Source organism: Clarias gariepinus, chromosome 16 (assembly GCF_024256425.1).
Source record: "Clarias gariepinus isolate MV-2021 ecotype Netherlands chromosome 16, CGAR_prim_01v2, whole genome shotgun sequence".
Lineage (NCBI taxonomy): Eukaryota > Metazoa > Chordata > Actinopteri > Siluriformes > Clariidae > Clarias > Clarias gariepinus.
Window position 1 is genome coordinate 14,385,239 of NC_071115.1, and position 17,535 is coordinate 14,402,773.

Genomic DNA, 17,535 nt, shown 5'->3' on the forward strand with positions numbered 1-17,535 from the left:
TTTTTATTATTATTATTATTATTATTGGGGACGTTTTAAATCGTCGTTAAAGATTGTCAAAGACTCAGCTGTCGGTTTATACTAATATATAGCCACTTTAAGAGTAGGTATCATATCATCTTCAACTTGATCTTAATATTTGTGGGTAATAATGAGCCACACCAGAGATGGTAAGAATATGAATAGCCAACTGCTTAAACTATGTGTACAAAATTTAACATTGTGCCTATAGTGCATACTTAAAAGAGTCAATCACTTTATTGGTTAAGTCATACTAAGAAAATGTATGGTTAAAGCATTACCAGAAAACATATAGCCCATTGGATTTTAAAACATTGTACGCAGATAAAGAGTGTTTCAAATTGTGTAGACATTCAGAGATCATATCTGAAAGCCTATTTAAAAAAAAAAAAAAAAAAGCCACTCAGAGTTTTCAGCAAAAAATATATACAGTATATATCATTACTAAGAATGATACAACACATATAACTCTCCTACAAAGAGGAAGAAGACAATCCTTTATTTATAAAATAACTAAGCAAACTTGAATTGAATAAATTTATTTCAACCCTCAGTGACCCAAAAACAAGTCATCCTATAAATAATCTCAAATTGGCCCTAATGTGTTTTTATCTGTAGAAACATCTAAAATGCTCCATTGCTCCAAGACTTAGCCAAAATATTATTGTACACATGAAAATAACGAGTGTGCTATTTGAATCCTTAAATCGTAGATTTAAAAAAATATGATTACTTTAATAGGTCACTTAATGTACTAGCAAATCCAGCCTAATAATTTAGCAAGTTGCTATGTAAAGCAAACTCATTACTGTACATTTGCTGTTCTTTTTTTCTTTGCTGCTATGTGCTACAGTATGTGTATGCATGTATTAAAGCTGTGTTTAACTCTAATCACCTGGTCTTTTTCCAGTCTTCAACTGTTGTCCTGTGAGATTGTCTCCATGATACTTCTGATTCCTGTTTGTGGCTTACAGGAGGGGAACCTGATTGTGGTCTCATAGCCTTGCATCCACCTCAAGGTTAAATGTGCTGTGCATACCGAGATTCTTTTCTGATCCCCTGAGTTATAATATCTTTCCTGGCAACTTCTACCTGTCTGGCCATTTTTGTCTGACTGGGTGTTTTCACCCAGACATGTGTCACTCATTTAATCCTTTTTATATAATTCTGTAAACTCTAGGGACTGTCCTGTGTATAAAAAATAAAATCCTAAGAGATAAGCAGTTTTTGAAATGTTCAAATTAGCTCATCTGGCACCAAAGTAGTTTTTGAAATATTAAAATCAGCACATTTGGCACCAACAACCATGCCACTGTTATAGTCACTAAGGTGACATTTTTTCCCATTGGATAACTGATTGGATAACTGCCTAAATAAGCAGGTGCAGAGGTGTTCCTATTAAAGTGTAAAGTGAATGTATATTGCCTGCACACAAACCTTAAGGGCTTACCAGTTCTGTACAAATGTAACTCCTCCGGCTAGAGGATTTTTTAATCCGATTTTTAACCTGAAGTATGACACAAGATTTCAGGCTATAGTTCATTTAACTCTCAGTTTATTATAGACTAATTTATCTTAAACTGTATTATTCAAGAACTATTATTAATTTTTTTGTAAAACCAATGATATGTAGTTAGAATAATGGGAAGGGAAGGTCTGGACCCATTAACAGGTCCTGGAAGTTTAAAAGGCTAAATTATGCCTTGTCATTAACTAATAATGTAATAAAAAGTTAATATAGCATAAATGTTCACATCAATCCATGAACTAATATAACATTCGGTTAGATTTTATTGTTGTTTTATTGGCGTTTAGTTCATCATTATTATACAGTATATGCCAAGAATAAGAAAACAAATGTGGCAAACTTATTCCCAACATCACCCAGACATTTTACAGTAGTAAAATGATTTATCCTTGGAATAAAAACATTTCCAGCTGTTCTGTTCTGTTTCTTCTTGTCTTGTTTTTTCCCCAAATAAATTACAACAGAAAAGAGCCCAATAAGTGCTGATTATGTAATCGATATAAAAATATGCAAAAGCCTTTTCCCCCCGTTACTTTCTCACATTCAAACTCCATTTATGTCACCATCCACTGACTGACCCAATCACTGATGAGGGATGATCACTCATAGAAAGAGATTTTATATTAATTATTAGGGAGAATAATAGCTGGAGCTACAGTATGTAGAACTGTGGATGTTAGTTATCACAGCCAACACTCAATAAACAAAATGGTTTAGTCCATTAATTTTCAAGAGCAGATTACAATGATAAGCCTATTGTGTTATGCCCTCAAGAAAATTTTAGTTGTTAAAACACCAGCTGTTGTTTCTCTTGTCTCTGTGGGTTTATTTTTCCCTACATATGTTTTCATGCAAGGGTAATGCAGTGGCAGAGTGGGTAATTTCACAACTCCAGGCTGTACAGTTCAATCCTGAGCAGCAGTTATTGTCCATGCAGAGTTCATGTGCTCATCATGTTCACCTGTGTTTCCTCCGGATTCCCTGTTTTCTTCCCAAAATATGCCAATAGGTAGATTATGCTAAACTATAGTAGACAAAAGTCAAATATGATATTTCAAATGTAGGAAAAATATTACATAATGTATGTTACACATAAACATATTATGTCACTTATGATATCTTTGCATGTACTGAAACAAGTATTTAAACAATAACTAGATTGAATTATGGCATGCACCACTAGAGATTCTGGACCCCTGATATACTGAACTCCCAACCACGATGAAGCCAAACCTTTAAATTGTGATAAATTTTTTAGGGTCTCCCGTCACTCCTTACCTACCACTCCCTTTTTACGGCATCCCTGAGTTATGTAGACCAAGAGGTGCAAACGAGTGTGCAAATATGTAAGTGTGTTGTGCCTATGATATATCCTGTGGTTATTCCAATGTTCCTAGGGCAAGCTCTGAAATTACAATAACCATAATTGGGATAAGTTATTAACTTAAATTAATGAATGAATTAATGAATGAAAAGGCATCTAAAATTCATAACTCAAAGTGCTGATTTAATAAATTGTTGAATCTGTAAAAAACATTTATTATTTCCAAACATTACTTTTTATAAAATGTTATAGAAAAATTCTGTACAGCTATAAATAAAACAACATATTGCATAGCAGATCACCTATACACACACACACACACACACACACACACACATGCACATTTCTTTCAACATGCACATTTTGATAAGAAACACACAATTTCTATGTATAGCATATGTAATATTTTTCTTACATCTGAATTTTTTTTCCTCACAGCTGACATTTGACTTTTTTTTTTTCTTCAGTAGTTTAGCATGTTGTTGTTCTTTTGGCTGCTCCTGGCAAGGGGTCGCCACAGCGGACTATCCGATCCACATACAAGCTTGGCACAGGTTTTGCGATAAATGCCCTTCCTGATGCAACCCTCCAATTTTATCTGGACTTGGGCCCGGCACTGCATTCACTGGCTGGGGTTTGGGCATTGGCTGAGAATCAACCCAAGGCTTCCGCATGTCAGGCAAGAAACCTACCACTGAGCCACCAGTGCCCTTTAATGTAGTTTAGCCTAATCCCCTTTTTTGGGTGGAATAAGTCTTATGGGTTTTGTACTGTATGTAATAAAAGAATGTGAGTCAAAGTCTCCAGAAGAACTGTAAAGCATAAATGTACCTGCCAAGTTTCTTATAAAATTACAGTATACCTGTTTTTTATTATTTTTACTGTGTTATTATTATTTTAGGGCAAAGGGTTGCCAAACCGGTTAAAGCTTTTAACCAATTTTTCTACTGTTGACTCCCCTTCACACTGTTTTATAGTGCCTCATTTTTTAAGGCGTCTCTGCATGCAATATTGAACAGTAGCTTCAGGTGTGCTGACATGAAAAATGAAGCAAACGAGACCATTATTCTTGGAATAAAGCGGAGCTCGTTAGGATATGTGTGCACGAGCATGAGGGCCACCCTCTTTGTGCACTAGCGCCCTCTTGTCGCCCGCATGTGAAGTGAAGGTGGGTATTTCAAAATGGCATTTAAAGGTTTTCTTCGAGGATCGGCGGCTGCTCGCGCGTAGTCTTAGCAGCCAATCTGGGGCCTGTGACGCGCGCGCGAGGCAGCACAGTTCCGTGCTCATATTTAACACAGCAGTGCGAGAGAATAAGCGACAGCACCGGGACGCGAGCGCGCGGACACGTCAGACACCTGCCACAGCATAGCGGACACACGGCCGACACTTCATTCATTTTCCCATCCGAACTGTTCGTTTCATTGCTTCTTATGCGAGTTGTCTTGTGCATTTTTTTACACTGCACGGACTTGATTCAATACATTTTTTTGAATCTATTGGTGATAAAAAGGATTCATCTGTGCGTTAACGTTCAGTAAGGAAACGGACTGCACACGATCTCTAAAACGATTTCTTATTGAGCTTTGCTTTTTTTTCCAATGGGATGGAGTGCTGCTTCGGATTTACAGTATAGCTCGCCACCTTTAAAAACATTTTGACTGTAGGTGCACAGGAAGATGATGCGCGCGATATAACGCTGATCGATCGAAAAGCATGCTTATGTATATTATCATGGACCTGGATACAAAAGATGAATCATAGCTAAAAAAAAAAAAAATCAGACACCGCGGATTATACTTTGAGATGAAAGCAGATGCATATCCAAGAAGCACCGTGAGGTGTGTTTCCGTTTCAGCATCCTTAAAACGCCGGTAATGTGGCACTTGGATTGATCAAACTAGCCGCCTTTTTGAATGATCAAAATGATCCTTTTCCGCAAATTTCGCGTGTTGCTTCTCATGGTCTTTCTCGTAGCGTGCACCATGCACATCATGATAGACTTGCTGCCCAAACTGGAAAAGAGAGCAGCGGGAGCGGACCCCGCAAACTCGGGTTGTTCTTGTGCGCACGAGCCGAGCGAGGCGCCCCGCGGCCGGGGCAAACAGCAGCAGCAGCAGCCCCAACAGCAGCGCGCGAGGTCCGGCGCACCGGTGGAAGCGAGCTGGCCCAGCAAGCACACACTCAGAATCCTGCAAGATTTCAGCCAAGAGCCCAGCTCGAACCTTAGCTCACAGTCTCTGGAGAAGGCGGCGGCCACCGGAGACAAGACGGATCCGATTCGAGGAGCGCAGCAGCGCGGGACGGATTCAGACAGCCCGAGGAGGCTGATGAAGGAGGCGGCAAGTGGAGGCAGGCAGACTAACAGGGGCGCCTCCAGACTCGCATCTCTCTACCAACACCCGCTTTATAAAAGCGAGCTGCCGCTGCTCACCGACGACGACACGCTGTTCAGCGTCAACACGGACATACGATTTTATTCCAAAGCCACCGGAAACCAAGAATGGTAAAGTAACCAAGCTCGAGACGTGTTAGATTTGAAAGTAGCTCACGTGCGCTTTGGCTGTGTTAAGTTTTAAAGGTCGTTACCGACACCTGAGGAAACTGGCGTCTTACTAACGTGACATGTGGTGGAGGGAAAACATTCAAGTTCCGTTCTCACTAAATAAACTTTGATTTTTCCATGTCATTTACAGTATGTAAATTATAGTGTATCCTGCATTTCCTACATGGTTTCTCAGATAAAGGCACTAATCTGTACCGTGTAGCTGTTATGACATCCTTGCGCGTTCTTACCTTTATACAGTATGTTTTTTTTCTCCTAAAATGCTATATCTATATATACTGTAGCATAAAGCACATTGTAAATTTAAATTATAAAAATAATTACGTCCATATATGTACCTTATTTTTTAACGGTACACTATAACCAATCACTATAACCTATCAACATTTCCAGTTAAAATGTACACTTGTTGTGAGATTGTAAATAACCTTAGATGTTCTGCTTTCTGCACATTAGATACAATCCAGGAAAAGTAAATCTTCAACTGTGATCTTGTGGTACAAAACACTTCTCTCAGGGATTATATACACAAAGTTACTCTTTTGTACTTTAACATAATGAAATGTAATAAAAAGTTGTATTAAGCTTCATAACAAATAGGTTCAGACTTTAAGGATCGGTCTTGAATGTATGATGTGGGGAATTGAACATTTATATTGCATCTTGTACTGTTAGGGTGAAAAGAGTACTAAATTGTAATATCAGTATAAAATATAAAGATTACCTTCAGTTGAGTACCTTTTATGTGAGTGTTGAATTAAATACTTTTCTAAAATACAATCATATTAAAATATCGTTTATTTTTAGTGTAAGTGGAAATCAAGGGCATTTCAAAGAAAATCGAACATAAAAGACCATCCATTGCTTCCCTTGATTTATTTTATTTTATTTTATTTTATTTTATTTTTTCTCATATCAAAATGTGAGTTGTTTGTCAATCCATTTTTCACTGCTTCTCCTGCAATGGTTTTGTGCTCGAATTTGGTTTTGACAGTTATTCTGCGTAACTTATCCAACATAGTTGTTGTTATTTTCCAGACAAAAAAAAAATATGGTTGCTGAAAAATTTTAGTTTAAGCAATAAATATTATATTCCTGTATACCATCATAGCTAATGCATTATATATTTGTTCTCCAGAATGTTGTGCTTTGACCTCTAAAGGCTCTAGGAGTCAGTGTCATTCCCTGTTGTTGCAAGGACAAAATGATGAATGCAGAACACAGTCACCTAAAGCAATATGATCTACTTAGTGACTGTTTTACTGATCAAATTACCCACTTTTGTTATAATGGCATAAAATTAAGGCCAGAACTCCATAATTTTTTAATTGATTGTAATAGTCAGAGCCTCAGGTGCTAGGTATTACATGTGTGAATCAGTAATTATTCCAATATATTCTCTGTCAAGAACTTTGACCTAACACAACTTGACACTGTGTGACATTACGGCCATTATAAAAAAAATTCTTAACTGATTACCTGTCATTGTGTTTGTGGAATTTATGTCATAAATGTAGATTACATCTCTCTGCAATATCCGTTGAACTCTCATAAATGACACGTTTTTTTACGAGGCTATTTACTATGAAAACGGCCTAGCTATGAAAAAATAATTTAGTTAAAAAGTATAATAAGGGACAAGGTAAAAGAGAAAGATTGGCTACTTCCAAGACTAATTATTGGTGAAAAGAAAGAGAAATCCACAGTAAGAGATTATTGCAGTGATGCAGTGCAGAGAGAGGCTGAAATATAGAAACTGAAGCGAATTATGGTGATGACTCAACAACTGGACCACTGAGTTGCTAAAAAACTGGATTTGACTTTAGAATTACATCATACATTACCCTGATATATTTATAAGAGATTATATATTTATATCTTGACTTAATTTTTTAAGAGATGAGAGTAGCCTTTTAGTCAGTAATGTAGTGCTTTCATCTGATTTAAGCCTTGGAACTTATAAGTCTTGGTATTAGATTTAGACATATCTAATTAACCTATTTATTTACTTACCTTCTGACATTTATAAATAATGAATATAAAGTTTTGTAAAGTTTTTTTAGAGTAATACATAGTTGGAGCACTTTGGCTGGTGCCTTATTTTAAGACACTCACTCAAGAAAATAACCTTGAGAATCGATTTGGGCTTGAGCTTATAAAACTTAAACATTAAGTTGTGCTTTATTTATTTTTTATTTTTTGTGCTCTGGCAACAGTTCTACTTTCACCTGCAGTTCATTAAATTGGCCTTCCTTTCCTAATTTCGGATCAGAATGAAAAGTTGACTTTGATTCTATAAACATTTTAGGGACTTTAGACATAAATGTTAGGTTTGGAGTCATTTTTAATGGTAAAACTGAAATGCCAATTGAGAACAGACTTGACTTACAGACACACATGTGCTTGACATGTGCATGTGCTACAGTATATGTTCAGGTTCCCAACTGTTCCTCAGTACTTATGTAAAGATACAGATATTAGTTTCCATGTTCGTTGTTTATAATACAAATACATAACTTGCATAATTGTATGAAGTCTGATGGTCTGTGCTGCACATTGTTCTTAGGCACCATGAGGGTAATGAAGAGGAGTACAACCCAACCGGGGAAGCCACTGCTGAATCATACCCTAACTGGCTTCGCTTTCACATTGGGATTAACCGCTATGAGCTTTACTCCAGACACAACCCTGTAGTGGAGGCTTTGCTCAAAGACCTTCAGGCCCAGAAGATAACAAGCGTAGGTAAGCTCAAATGAAATGGGTCACTAATATGGAAAATGACAGTCATGGTTAAACTTAAAAATATTTAGCAAAGTTTGGCTGCAATTCCCTTTCATAGGCATCACAGTTTCATTGCTTAGGATTAACCTCTGGCAACCTACAGATGCACACACAATCACAACAAACCCACTCATGCAATTAAAAAGTGAAAAAGCATTCAAATTCTGATTTGTATGTACTGTATACAGTATACAGTAATGTGAAAAGTCTTAAGTCATAATAATTTCTTCATATTTTACTTCCAAAGAGATCGACTTTCTTGTATTTTTTAATGTAGTCTTACGGAATAGTTCTCCAGACTTCCTGAAGGAGTTTTTGGCCTACTGTAGTGATTAATATGTTTCAGTTTGCAAGATATTGAACCCTAGAGGGGAGAGGCTTCTCATTTCTTAAACAAACATGTCAGAAGAAATATCCTGTGACTGTGGCAAAGATGTCACTTTGTTTCAGAAGGGCCAAATTATTGTCCTGCGTCAAGGGAAAAAAACAACTCAGGAGATTTCTGAAACTACTTAAATTTGGTCAAGAAGTGATTACTTAAATGCTTAGTGAAATCAAATAATAATTAAAAGAAATAACAGTAGAACTCAGCTATGTTTAATAGTGAAAGTAAGAACTCAAGCGATTGGGGATAAACAGCAGTGTAACCTTAAAACCACTTGTCAGTGAGGCTAATTAATTAATTGAGGCTAGGTTAAGAAGAAAGGTGGATAAACTGATGCGCCCAAGCCATTGGGGCAGTGTTATGATCTGGGATTGCTTCTGTTGTTCAGGTCTAGATTCAGCAATGTTATGTGCCCAAAAATGAGGTCAGCTGATGACCTGAATATACTGAATGAGTTTTTCTATCAATGGATTTATTTTCTTCCCTGATGGCATGGGCATATTCCAAGATGACAATGCCAGGATTCATCAGGCTCAAATAGTGAAAGAGTGGTCCAAACAGCATGAGACATCATTTTCACACATGGGTTGGCCACCACCCATGAGTCCAGAGAATCTTTTGGATTTGCTGAAGAAGACAATCCAACTCCCTTTCTCAACTCAATTTGTATTCATTTTTTATAAGAAAAAAAATCTGCTGTTTTGCTGTCCTAGATATGCAAAAAAAAAAAAAAAAGGATACATAGCTTGTATGATAGAAATGCCCCAGAATATCATGATTGACTTTTCTGATTGATTGTTTCTTTAGTTTTTGTTTCTTTGTTCTGTTTTTGTTTTTCTGTTTAGACTATATTCACTGTAAAAACTGAGTACAGATTCAGATATTTGGAGCACTAAACAGACATATACAGTGACATCATACAGAAGGATGAATGGATGCATGTCTGCTACAGTTGAATGGCAGCCCAATCGCTGTCCATCTATCAGTACCCCTCTTAGCCTTGCTGCAGAGTGAATGCTGATGTAGCCTAGTTGTTTATAGTGCGGTATACATCAGTCAGTACCATCAGCTTTCTGACACTCCAGTAAAACTGTCCCAAGCTTAGGGATTTTAAACCCTGCACTGTAAGTCTTTACAACCTTTGTGTCTGGATGTTGGCTGAGTTGGAAGTGGTGCTGGTAAAGCACATTGTTACAACACAGGTGGGGTCAGATTCAAGATATTTACTCATACATTTATTTATCTTTATTATCCTGGGCAGCAGGGTTGCAGCAGATTCAAGGCTTATCCATGGATTACTTCCTGCCAGTCCATCCCATCGAAGTCAAATTTGTTAATGCAGAAGCAATATACAGGGTGACCCATAGTCCGAATCCACAAGCAAAACTCACTTAAAAGAATAAATTAAATGCAAATGCAGCAAAAATAATGGATTTTAATTTTGTTGCACTCATATATACACTGAATACAACAATTTTAAACATAAACATTTTCGAAAGTATTAGAGCTGATTGCATGCAGAGATAATTTTGATCTTGAGTCTAAAATAAAAGAATGATAACAAATATATATAAGCAAAATGCCTCCCGACTTCTTTAGGCCATTTGGTAGAAACAGTGTTGAAGCTATAGTTATGGCACTGGTGTTGAAACTTTTGTAACCACTTCCTGCAAAATATAATATGCAGTATAGAGAATGATTAATAGAATAGAATAGAATAGAATAGAATAGAATAGAATAGAGAGCTGGCAGCACAGTGGCTTAGTGTTTACCACTGCCGCCTTGCAACTCCAGGGTCCGAGTTCAATTCCCGTCTCTGCATGTTTGCATGTTTTCCCTGAGCTTGGTGGGTTTCCTTCAGGTTCTCCGGTTTCCTCCAACAGTCCAAAGACATGCAAATTAGGATAATTGGCATTCCCAAATAGCCCATAGTGTGTAAATGAGTGTGTGAGTGTGGGTATGTGTGTGCCCTGCGATGGATTGGCACCGCGTTCAGGGTGTACTCCGCCTCGTGCCTTAAGTTTCCTGAAATAGGCTTCAAGCTCCTGCGACCCTACTGTATATACAGGATTAAGTGATATAGCCGATGAGTAAGTAAATAAAAATATACACTTATTTCCTAGTTCTATGTTTTTTGTGTAAAAACATCATAAAAATCATCTGATCATAGCAGGTCTCATTATTAATTTCTATAATGGTAATTTATAAATATTTAATAACTTTATGAAAAGCATGTGTTCATTAAGGACATTCCCTCATTCACAGCTCCCTTAAAGTCCCACTACAGTATTTTAGTTGGCTTGCCTTTTCAATACTCTGGTATACAGAGGAATTCATGCTGGAGGCTGAAAAATAAGCCCAAGCCATCAGCCCTCCATGGCTGTGCTTGACAGAAAAGACTTTCTCCTGACAACTCTTTCAAACAAAGCATACTTGTTCAGTCTTCTTCTAATTGAGCTGTCATGAACTGTAACATTTAACATGCTCAGTAAGGCCTATAGAGTCTGAGCTCTAGCCCTTTTTTTTTTTTTTTTGTATTTCTCTGAGCATTGCACAGTCTGGTCTTAGTGTGAATGTGCTAGGACATCAACTTCCACTTGCATATAATCTATCCTACTGTAGAATGTTAAACTCCAAATTGTTTGAAAGTGGTTTTATAACATTTTTCGGGTTGATGTGCACCAACAATTGCTTCTATTAGACCATTGCTTATGAGCATTGTGTTAAAACACACACCTGAATGCTCCAACAAACTGCCAAAACTTCTGGTTTTATAGGAATCTGCATAAGTGCTGATAATCAAATAATCACGATCTCATTATTAGCAGTAGCTGGCTGCAACTTACCCTCTTGAATCCTGTGATAGCAATAATAGGGTAATTGCAATATATTTTTTTTGGCCTCCTTTTTGTTAAATAAATAATGGCACCTGCTATAATTAGATGATTTTTATACACAAATAAAAAACATAATCAATTATGTTAATAGAATTAAATGTGTGGTGCTGACTATTGAACATGTTTAAGATAACAGGATGAGCAGGAATTTATCGGCTACTGTCCAAAGTTTCAATTGATATTATTATTCGGACAGAAAAGTAATGAAACCTCTACTAAATTAGTTATTATACTCTACTGTTATACCTTATTATTTGTCTGATTTTTCTAAACTATCCTTAGGATAGGAATCTTTGATGTTGAAAAGTTTAAATTCTACTCACTTAAGTATCTTGTCTTAGAAAAATGGAACAGGGCTAGTCCATAAGTCTGAACTATCTGGCATCTGGGTCAAGCATCCATTGTAATGATATAGCTAAAGGATGCCAATTTTACAGCTGTGTACAATATAGGGAATAGATTCAGCTAAGCACACAATGAAAGATAAGCAAAGCTGCTGAAAGCCAGGCAATTAAATCTACCAGGCCATAAAAGCTGACACAAAAGGCGAAAAAAAAAAGAACTTTAATCTGTGCATTCTGACAAATAAACAGGGACACTGTGTGTCATTAAAGCTATGTGTAACACAGAAGACTCACATGAGAGGTGTGCATGTACCCACAGAGATTTATTAATGGGTTTCTAGAATCATTGTCAGCATTTACTGCAGAGGTCAGAAGGCAGGCAGACAAGGTGAATGCGTGCAGGTCAGTGATAAGCCAAAAGACAGGCCAGTAACAAATATTAAGGCCTTAGGATCTTCAGGCAAAAACAAGGGACCAATACAGCTAACATTCGCTGGATGGATAAACAGGACTTAAGAAAGGGCAGCAGGAAAACAAATCGCTTAAGTAGAAAAGCCAAAAGCTAAGCACAGTTAGAAACGATAATCAAGAGAAAGAGAGTGTTAACAAGGACAGGAAACGAACGGTGTATAGAAATACCTAGAATGGTTTTTTTTGTTTGTTTTATTTCACATTTAGTTAATTTATGTTCTACTGTTTAGGATTAGAGTGCATAATGTCATGGTGTGCATAAGGTGGAATGAGCCTAAATTAAAAAAAAAAAGTTTTGTGTCACAGAACAAGTGCAGAGTGGATTTTGCATTGTTTTGCAATTTAATATACTTTGTTATAGGCTATTATGTATCTCATAATTTTTTTTAATTACGAAGCGTTTTGCGTTTTTATGACAGGTAAGTTGTTTAATTAATTCATTATTTCTTGTTTGTTTTTTCTGTTCATGTTAATATAGAAAAAATGAAAACAACAAAAAACATTTTAAACAAAAAGCTGAAAAGAGCATTTTGTGCCAAAAAAGTCTAAAAGTCTAGGAAATTATTAGAATTAAATAATTTCTGCATTCTAAATTAATTAGACATTAGGTGTTTTATCATTTCTACCATCCCATCCACCCATCTACACCCAAAATTCTATTTATCTCTTAAGCTGTATGGATTTTGTAAGCATGGTGATAAAGTATGTATGGTGTTTTTGTTTTTTTTCATGATTGTTTTTTTATTGTTCTGTTTGCACTAGTTCATAGATCCTCAGTTGACTGTTAGTATCTGTTCTGTCCGTCACATAGTTTGCAGCGTATCTCTGACACCTTTTCAGTCATAACACATAGATTGAGCTGAACTTATCAGGTTGTTTATTGCTCTGTTGCTTCATATTATTGTAAACTTTTTTTTTTATCACTAGTACTATCACTCAAACTACATACAAAAAGGTATAACAAATCATTGCTTATCTCAGAGTGATGTTATACTATTTGTTGGCCAAGCCATAAATTGTCACTCTTGGGGGGGGTTGTGAAAAAGTAAATCAGTAGGGAAAGTTATCAGCATTTCTCAGGAGGATGAACGAGTAGGCAGGGGGACAATGGAGGCAAGGGAAGACAGAAGGGCAGGAGGAGAATAGGAAGACAAGGGAGGACAGTAGGCAGCAGAGGGACAAATATCAAGGGGTAGGCAGTGGAGGCCTGGACTCTGGAAAAGGACAGGTAGGCACAAGAGAAGTGGGAGGCGGGTGGAGGACGGGGTGGGATGGGGAGGACACGGAGGCAGTATGTTTTTATAGATATATTATGTTCGATATCAAGAATCAATTCAATATGACAGATATTTTTTTTTAAAAGAGCATTTTATCTATAGTCATTTAGTGTCACCCATATATGTATTTTTTAATAACAAGCAGCAGCGAAACGTCCTTGTAGTGTCGGAATGCAAACTATAAGGATATACTGTAACTATGACATGGGCCGTGTGAAATTAAATAAAGTGTATACACATATTGCAGGAACACATCATGGCAAATGAATAATTAAAGCAGTTTTGGAACTGTATCATTAACTTTGTGGGACCACAGGCTGCACATGGCTTCTCAATAATCATTTGAGCACCATTCAGATATGAGGAAACACTCCTCTATTCATTTGAATTAAGGTTGTCTATTGTTCTGTTCATCCGTCATGAAAATCAGATGCATGTTTCTAAAAAAAAAAATACTTGCATGGAAAGCAAAATATCTTTTTCACTGAAAGAAAAATAGTCATCTACAATGTACTTTACATTTATTAAGTCAGTGATATAATTTTAGACACATCATCACTGCATACTGGATGATGGTAGTGATGCTTGGTCTGGGTCATGTGCATTCCTAGAGCGGCAAAGTGAGAAAAGGAGAGTGCTTAAATATTAGGATCTCTTCGAATAAACTAATAATTACATTCCATCTTTTGTCAGGTTGGATTAATAAATAAAAGAAAAAAATTTTAGAGGAAAAAAGTATATTTGGGTGCTTGTCAGTATGCCAGGGCACAGTGCCAGAGTATTACCTATGTGGTAATCACTATATTAGGTATTACTGTGTGTGTGTGTGTGTGTGTGTGTGTGTGTGTGTGTGTGTGTGTGTGTGTGAGTGTGTGTGTGTGTGCACGCTAAATAAACTGTGATGAATTTTCTTGTCTCACAACTAAAGACCCTGAATAAAAAGTGGTCTCTCTTCCCACAGCTATGAAGTCTGGTGGCACTCAACTGAAACTCATCATGACATTTCAGAATTATGGCCAAGCTCTCTTCAAGCCGATGAAGTAAGTGGCACAAGAGTCTCAGATTTATCATCCTTAATACAATGCAATTAGGGGAATCTCAGGTTTCTTTACTGAGACAGGGAAAATATTTCAAGAGCGTGCTGTGTTATGTAGATGAGGTAATATTATAAAAGCTCTAAGCGTGTTCCTAAGCTAAAACTCTAAAAACAACCCTGAAGTTTTAGCCATCTGGTTTTTTTTTCTTTTTCTTTTTCGGCTATGTTCACATTACAAGCTGGATTATTCAATTTAGATTTTTGGGCCAGGTCAGATTTGCATATCATGATGGTTCACATTCCTAATTACATTATTACAATATTGTGGATGTGTCTGTCCTGTGTATCGATTTATCTTTGCTTATATTATCAAGGTTAAAACACATAATATTTGTGCAACAATTTATTCATTCAAAACACTGATTGCTATTTTAGCAAAAATGTTCTTTTCTCTGGAGGATAGCAAGCAGTTACTAGCACTGCTATTAAATCCCTGCGCTGCCATCAGTGAGCGCTCCACGCATGTGCAGAGACAAAAAGTCGCATGAATTCTAAACTGGACGTTAATTAATTTACGTCACCTATATTTAGCCTATATCTATCCAATCTGGGACCACATACAAAAGTGACTCAATAAATCAGATTTATAAGTTCAGATCTGTGTCGCATTAGGGTAAAAAATTTTTTTAACTTAGTCACTCCTGAATTATAATAGAAATGCAGCCTATGTTGAATAGAGGTGGACAATATGACAAAAAAAATTATATCTAAATATTTGAAGACAATACTATCCATGATATATATCACAATATATTGGTTTTCTAACAAACTTCCAGGGACCAACAGCGTTGTTTTAAAGAAACTGAATTGTGTTCAATTCTAATCTTAATTAATGCCTACAGTACATCAATTTATTAATTTTACTGAAAACAAAGTCAAATAAATGACATCAGGTGCATTCAATCAGAGTTTATAATTGTTACTAATATTTTTGTCAATTCTTTTACAATTAAGGGTCTTTATTTTTTATTTAAATAAAAAAATCTATTTTTGTCCATTTATTACACTACTGATATTATATCAATATCTTTCCCAACCATATTTAGAGAGGATACTTACAATACATGTTTGTATTATGTACAATCATCAATATAAAATTAATATAATAAAAATAAAATCTACGGATTTGCCATATGTAATATAGCATGCATCTGAAAAGTGATAGCTACAACAAAAAATATCTCTTCATGTTCCATGAAGTTGTCTGAGCTCACCGTGTTAAGATCTGCTAGAACATTCATGTAATATTTCCTGGTAGGTAATGATCAGTTTGGTAGTAATGATGAATCTGTTTTTAATTAACATCACCAGGCCTACATGTTAATTAAAAAGACAGAGGTGCCATCAGAAGCTCTTGGGAATGTTTGTTCGCAAAAGCAGTAGCAACACATAAAACCATGCTGAATGACTCCAGACTCCCACAGCTGAGACCGAGCTGCTACCTTTCTCTCTCTTGATCAAATAATTGCATGTGGATGCCTGATTTCCTTTGCGCAAAGACTGTCAAGCTCGTTTTATTTGATTGCCCCTAATCAAAGGAATTGGACCATTAATGCTCTGTGTTTTCGAACGCTCTGTGGCACACAAGAGCTGCTAAAACCACATGTTTTCCCAATTACTTTAACAATGTTAATTAAATAAAATTCCAGCTCCAAAACACCAATCCTAAAAAAACATTGGATGATTATCGAACATTGTTTGTCTGGTATCCAGATCTTAATTTGCACTTTTTTTCCCCTCCTTGCTTGAAGTTTTCTACAAATGCCCTGAAGGGGACTGTAAAAAATAATGTTATTTGATCCAGTGTAATGTAACCAAGCAGTTTTACAAATCTACCCTTACAAATGTACAGAAGCTGTGCTTACTGGATGCAAAATAATATGTTTTGTCTACATACTGATAAGCTGTGCTGACACAGATAAGAAGCAGAATGTGGTGGATTTAGGATAAAAGTGTCAATAGGCTTTCCCAGGCCAGCCATTAGAAATTATGGACAGAGGACAAACATTTTCAAAATTGGGTCCCTCATTCATATCGACTCTGTCACCTCTAACATCCAATGACACCCACCCACCCAGCAATAGCTCTAATACAACACAGGCAATTTCAAATAAGTGCTTGGCCATAAGCCTTGTAGTGGCACACAGATGAAGTCACTAATAACCATTTACAAATTCATTGTTATAGTCCCATCCAGGCCAGGCTTTGTTAGGTATACAGTACATATACAGTACTCAATACAACCCGAATTCCAGAAAAGTTGGGAAGTTTTTTACATTTGAATAAAAGAAAGACTTTCGAATCACACGAGCCAATATTCTATTCACAATAGAATATAAATTTTACACTTTCATCCACTAAACGAGCTCATTTTAAATTTGATGCCTGCTACAGAAAAGTTGAGACGAAGGCAACAAATGGCTAGAAAAATCAAGAAATTTTAAATAGATTCAGCAGGGAGAACATCTAGCATCAGGTCTGTAACATAATTAATCAATTTAATTACAATTTTTTAAATCATCAATTTTCCCAACTGTGTGTGTTCACACTCTGTCCGATTAAACATATACCCTGCCTATTGTAGTCACGTAACTCTGCCCCAGACAATCTGCGACATAAAAGCAACATGGCGAAGAACTCTTTTGTTAGAACAAAAATTTAAATTTAATTTAAATAGTTAAGCATATTTACAGTACAAACCTTAATAATACAGTGAATTGCAAGTAACTTGGTTTGCGATTGTTTTTTCAAGACGAGCAAATTTTAAAAATACATTTTAACTTCAAAAACGAGGTCTTGAATGACGATTGCTTTGTCTGACGAACATCATGTGATCACAACTGAG

At 36.3% G+C, this 17,535-nt stretch overlaps 1 protein-coding gene across 1 annotated transcript in view; it reads left to right on the top strand.

Annotated features, from left to right (window-relative positions):
- The first annotated feature begins 4,247 nt into the window (after positions 1–4,247).
- Positions 4,248–17,535, top strand: part of fam20ca (FAM20C golgi associated secretory pathway kinase a) — a 59,568-nt gene continuing 46,280 nt past the window's right edge. The window contains exons 1-3 of the mRNA XM_053515279.1: positions 4,248–5,379; positions 8,006–8,181; positions 14,556–14,634. Of these exons, the coding sequence (XP_053371254.1) occupies positions 4,790–5,379; positions 8,006–8,181; positions 14,556–14,634 (845 nt within the window). The 5' untranslated portion in view covers positions 4,248–4,789. The remainder of the gene's footprint in view (positions 5,380–8,005; positions 8,182–14,555; positions 14,635–17,535) is intronic.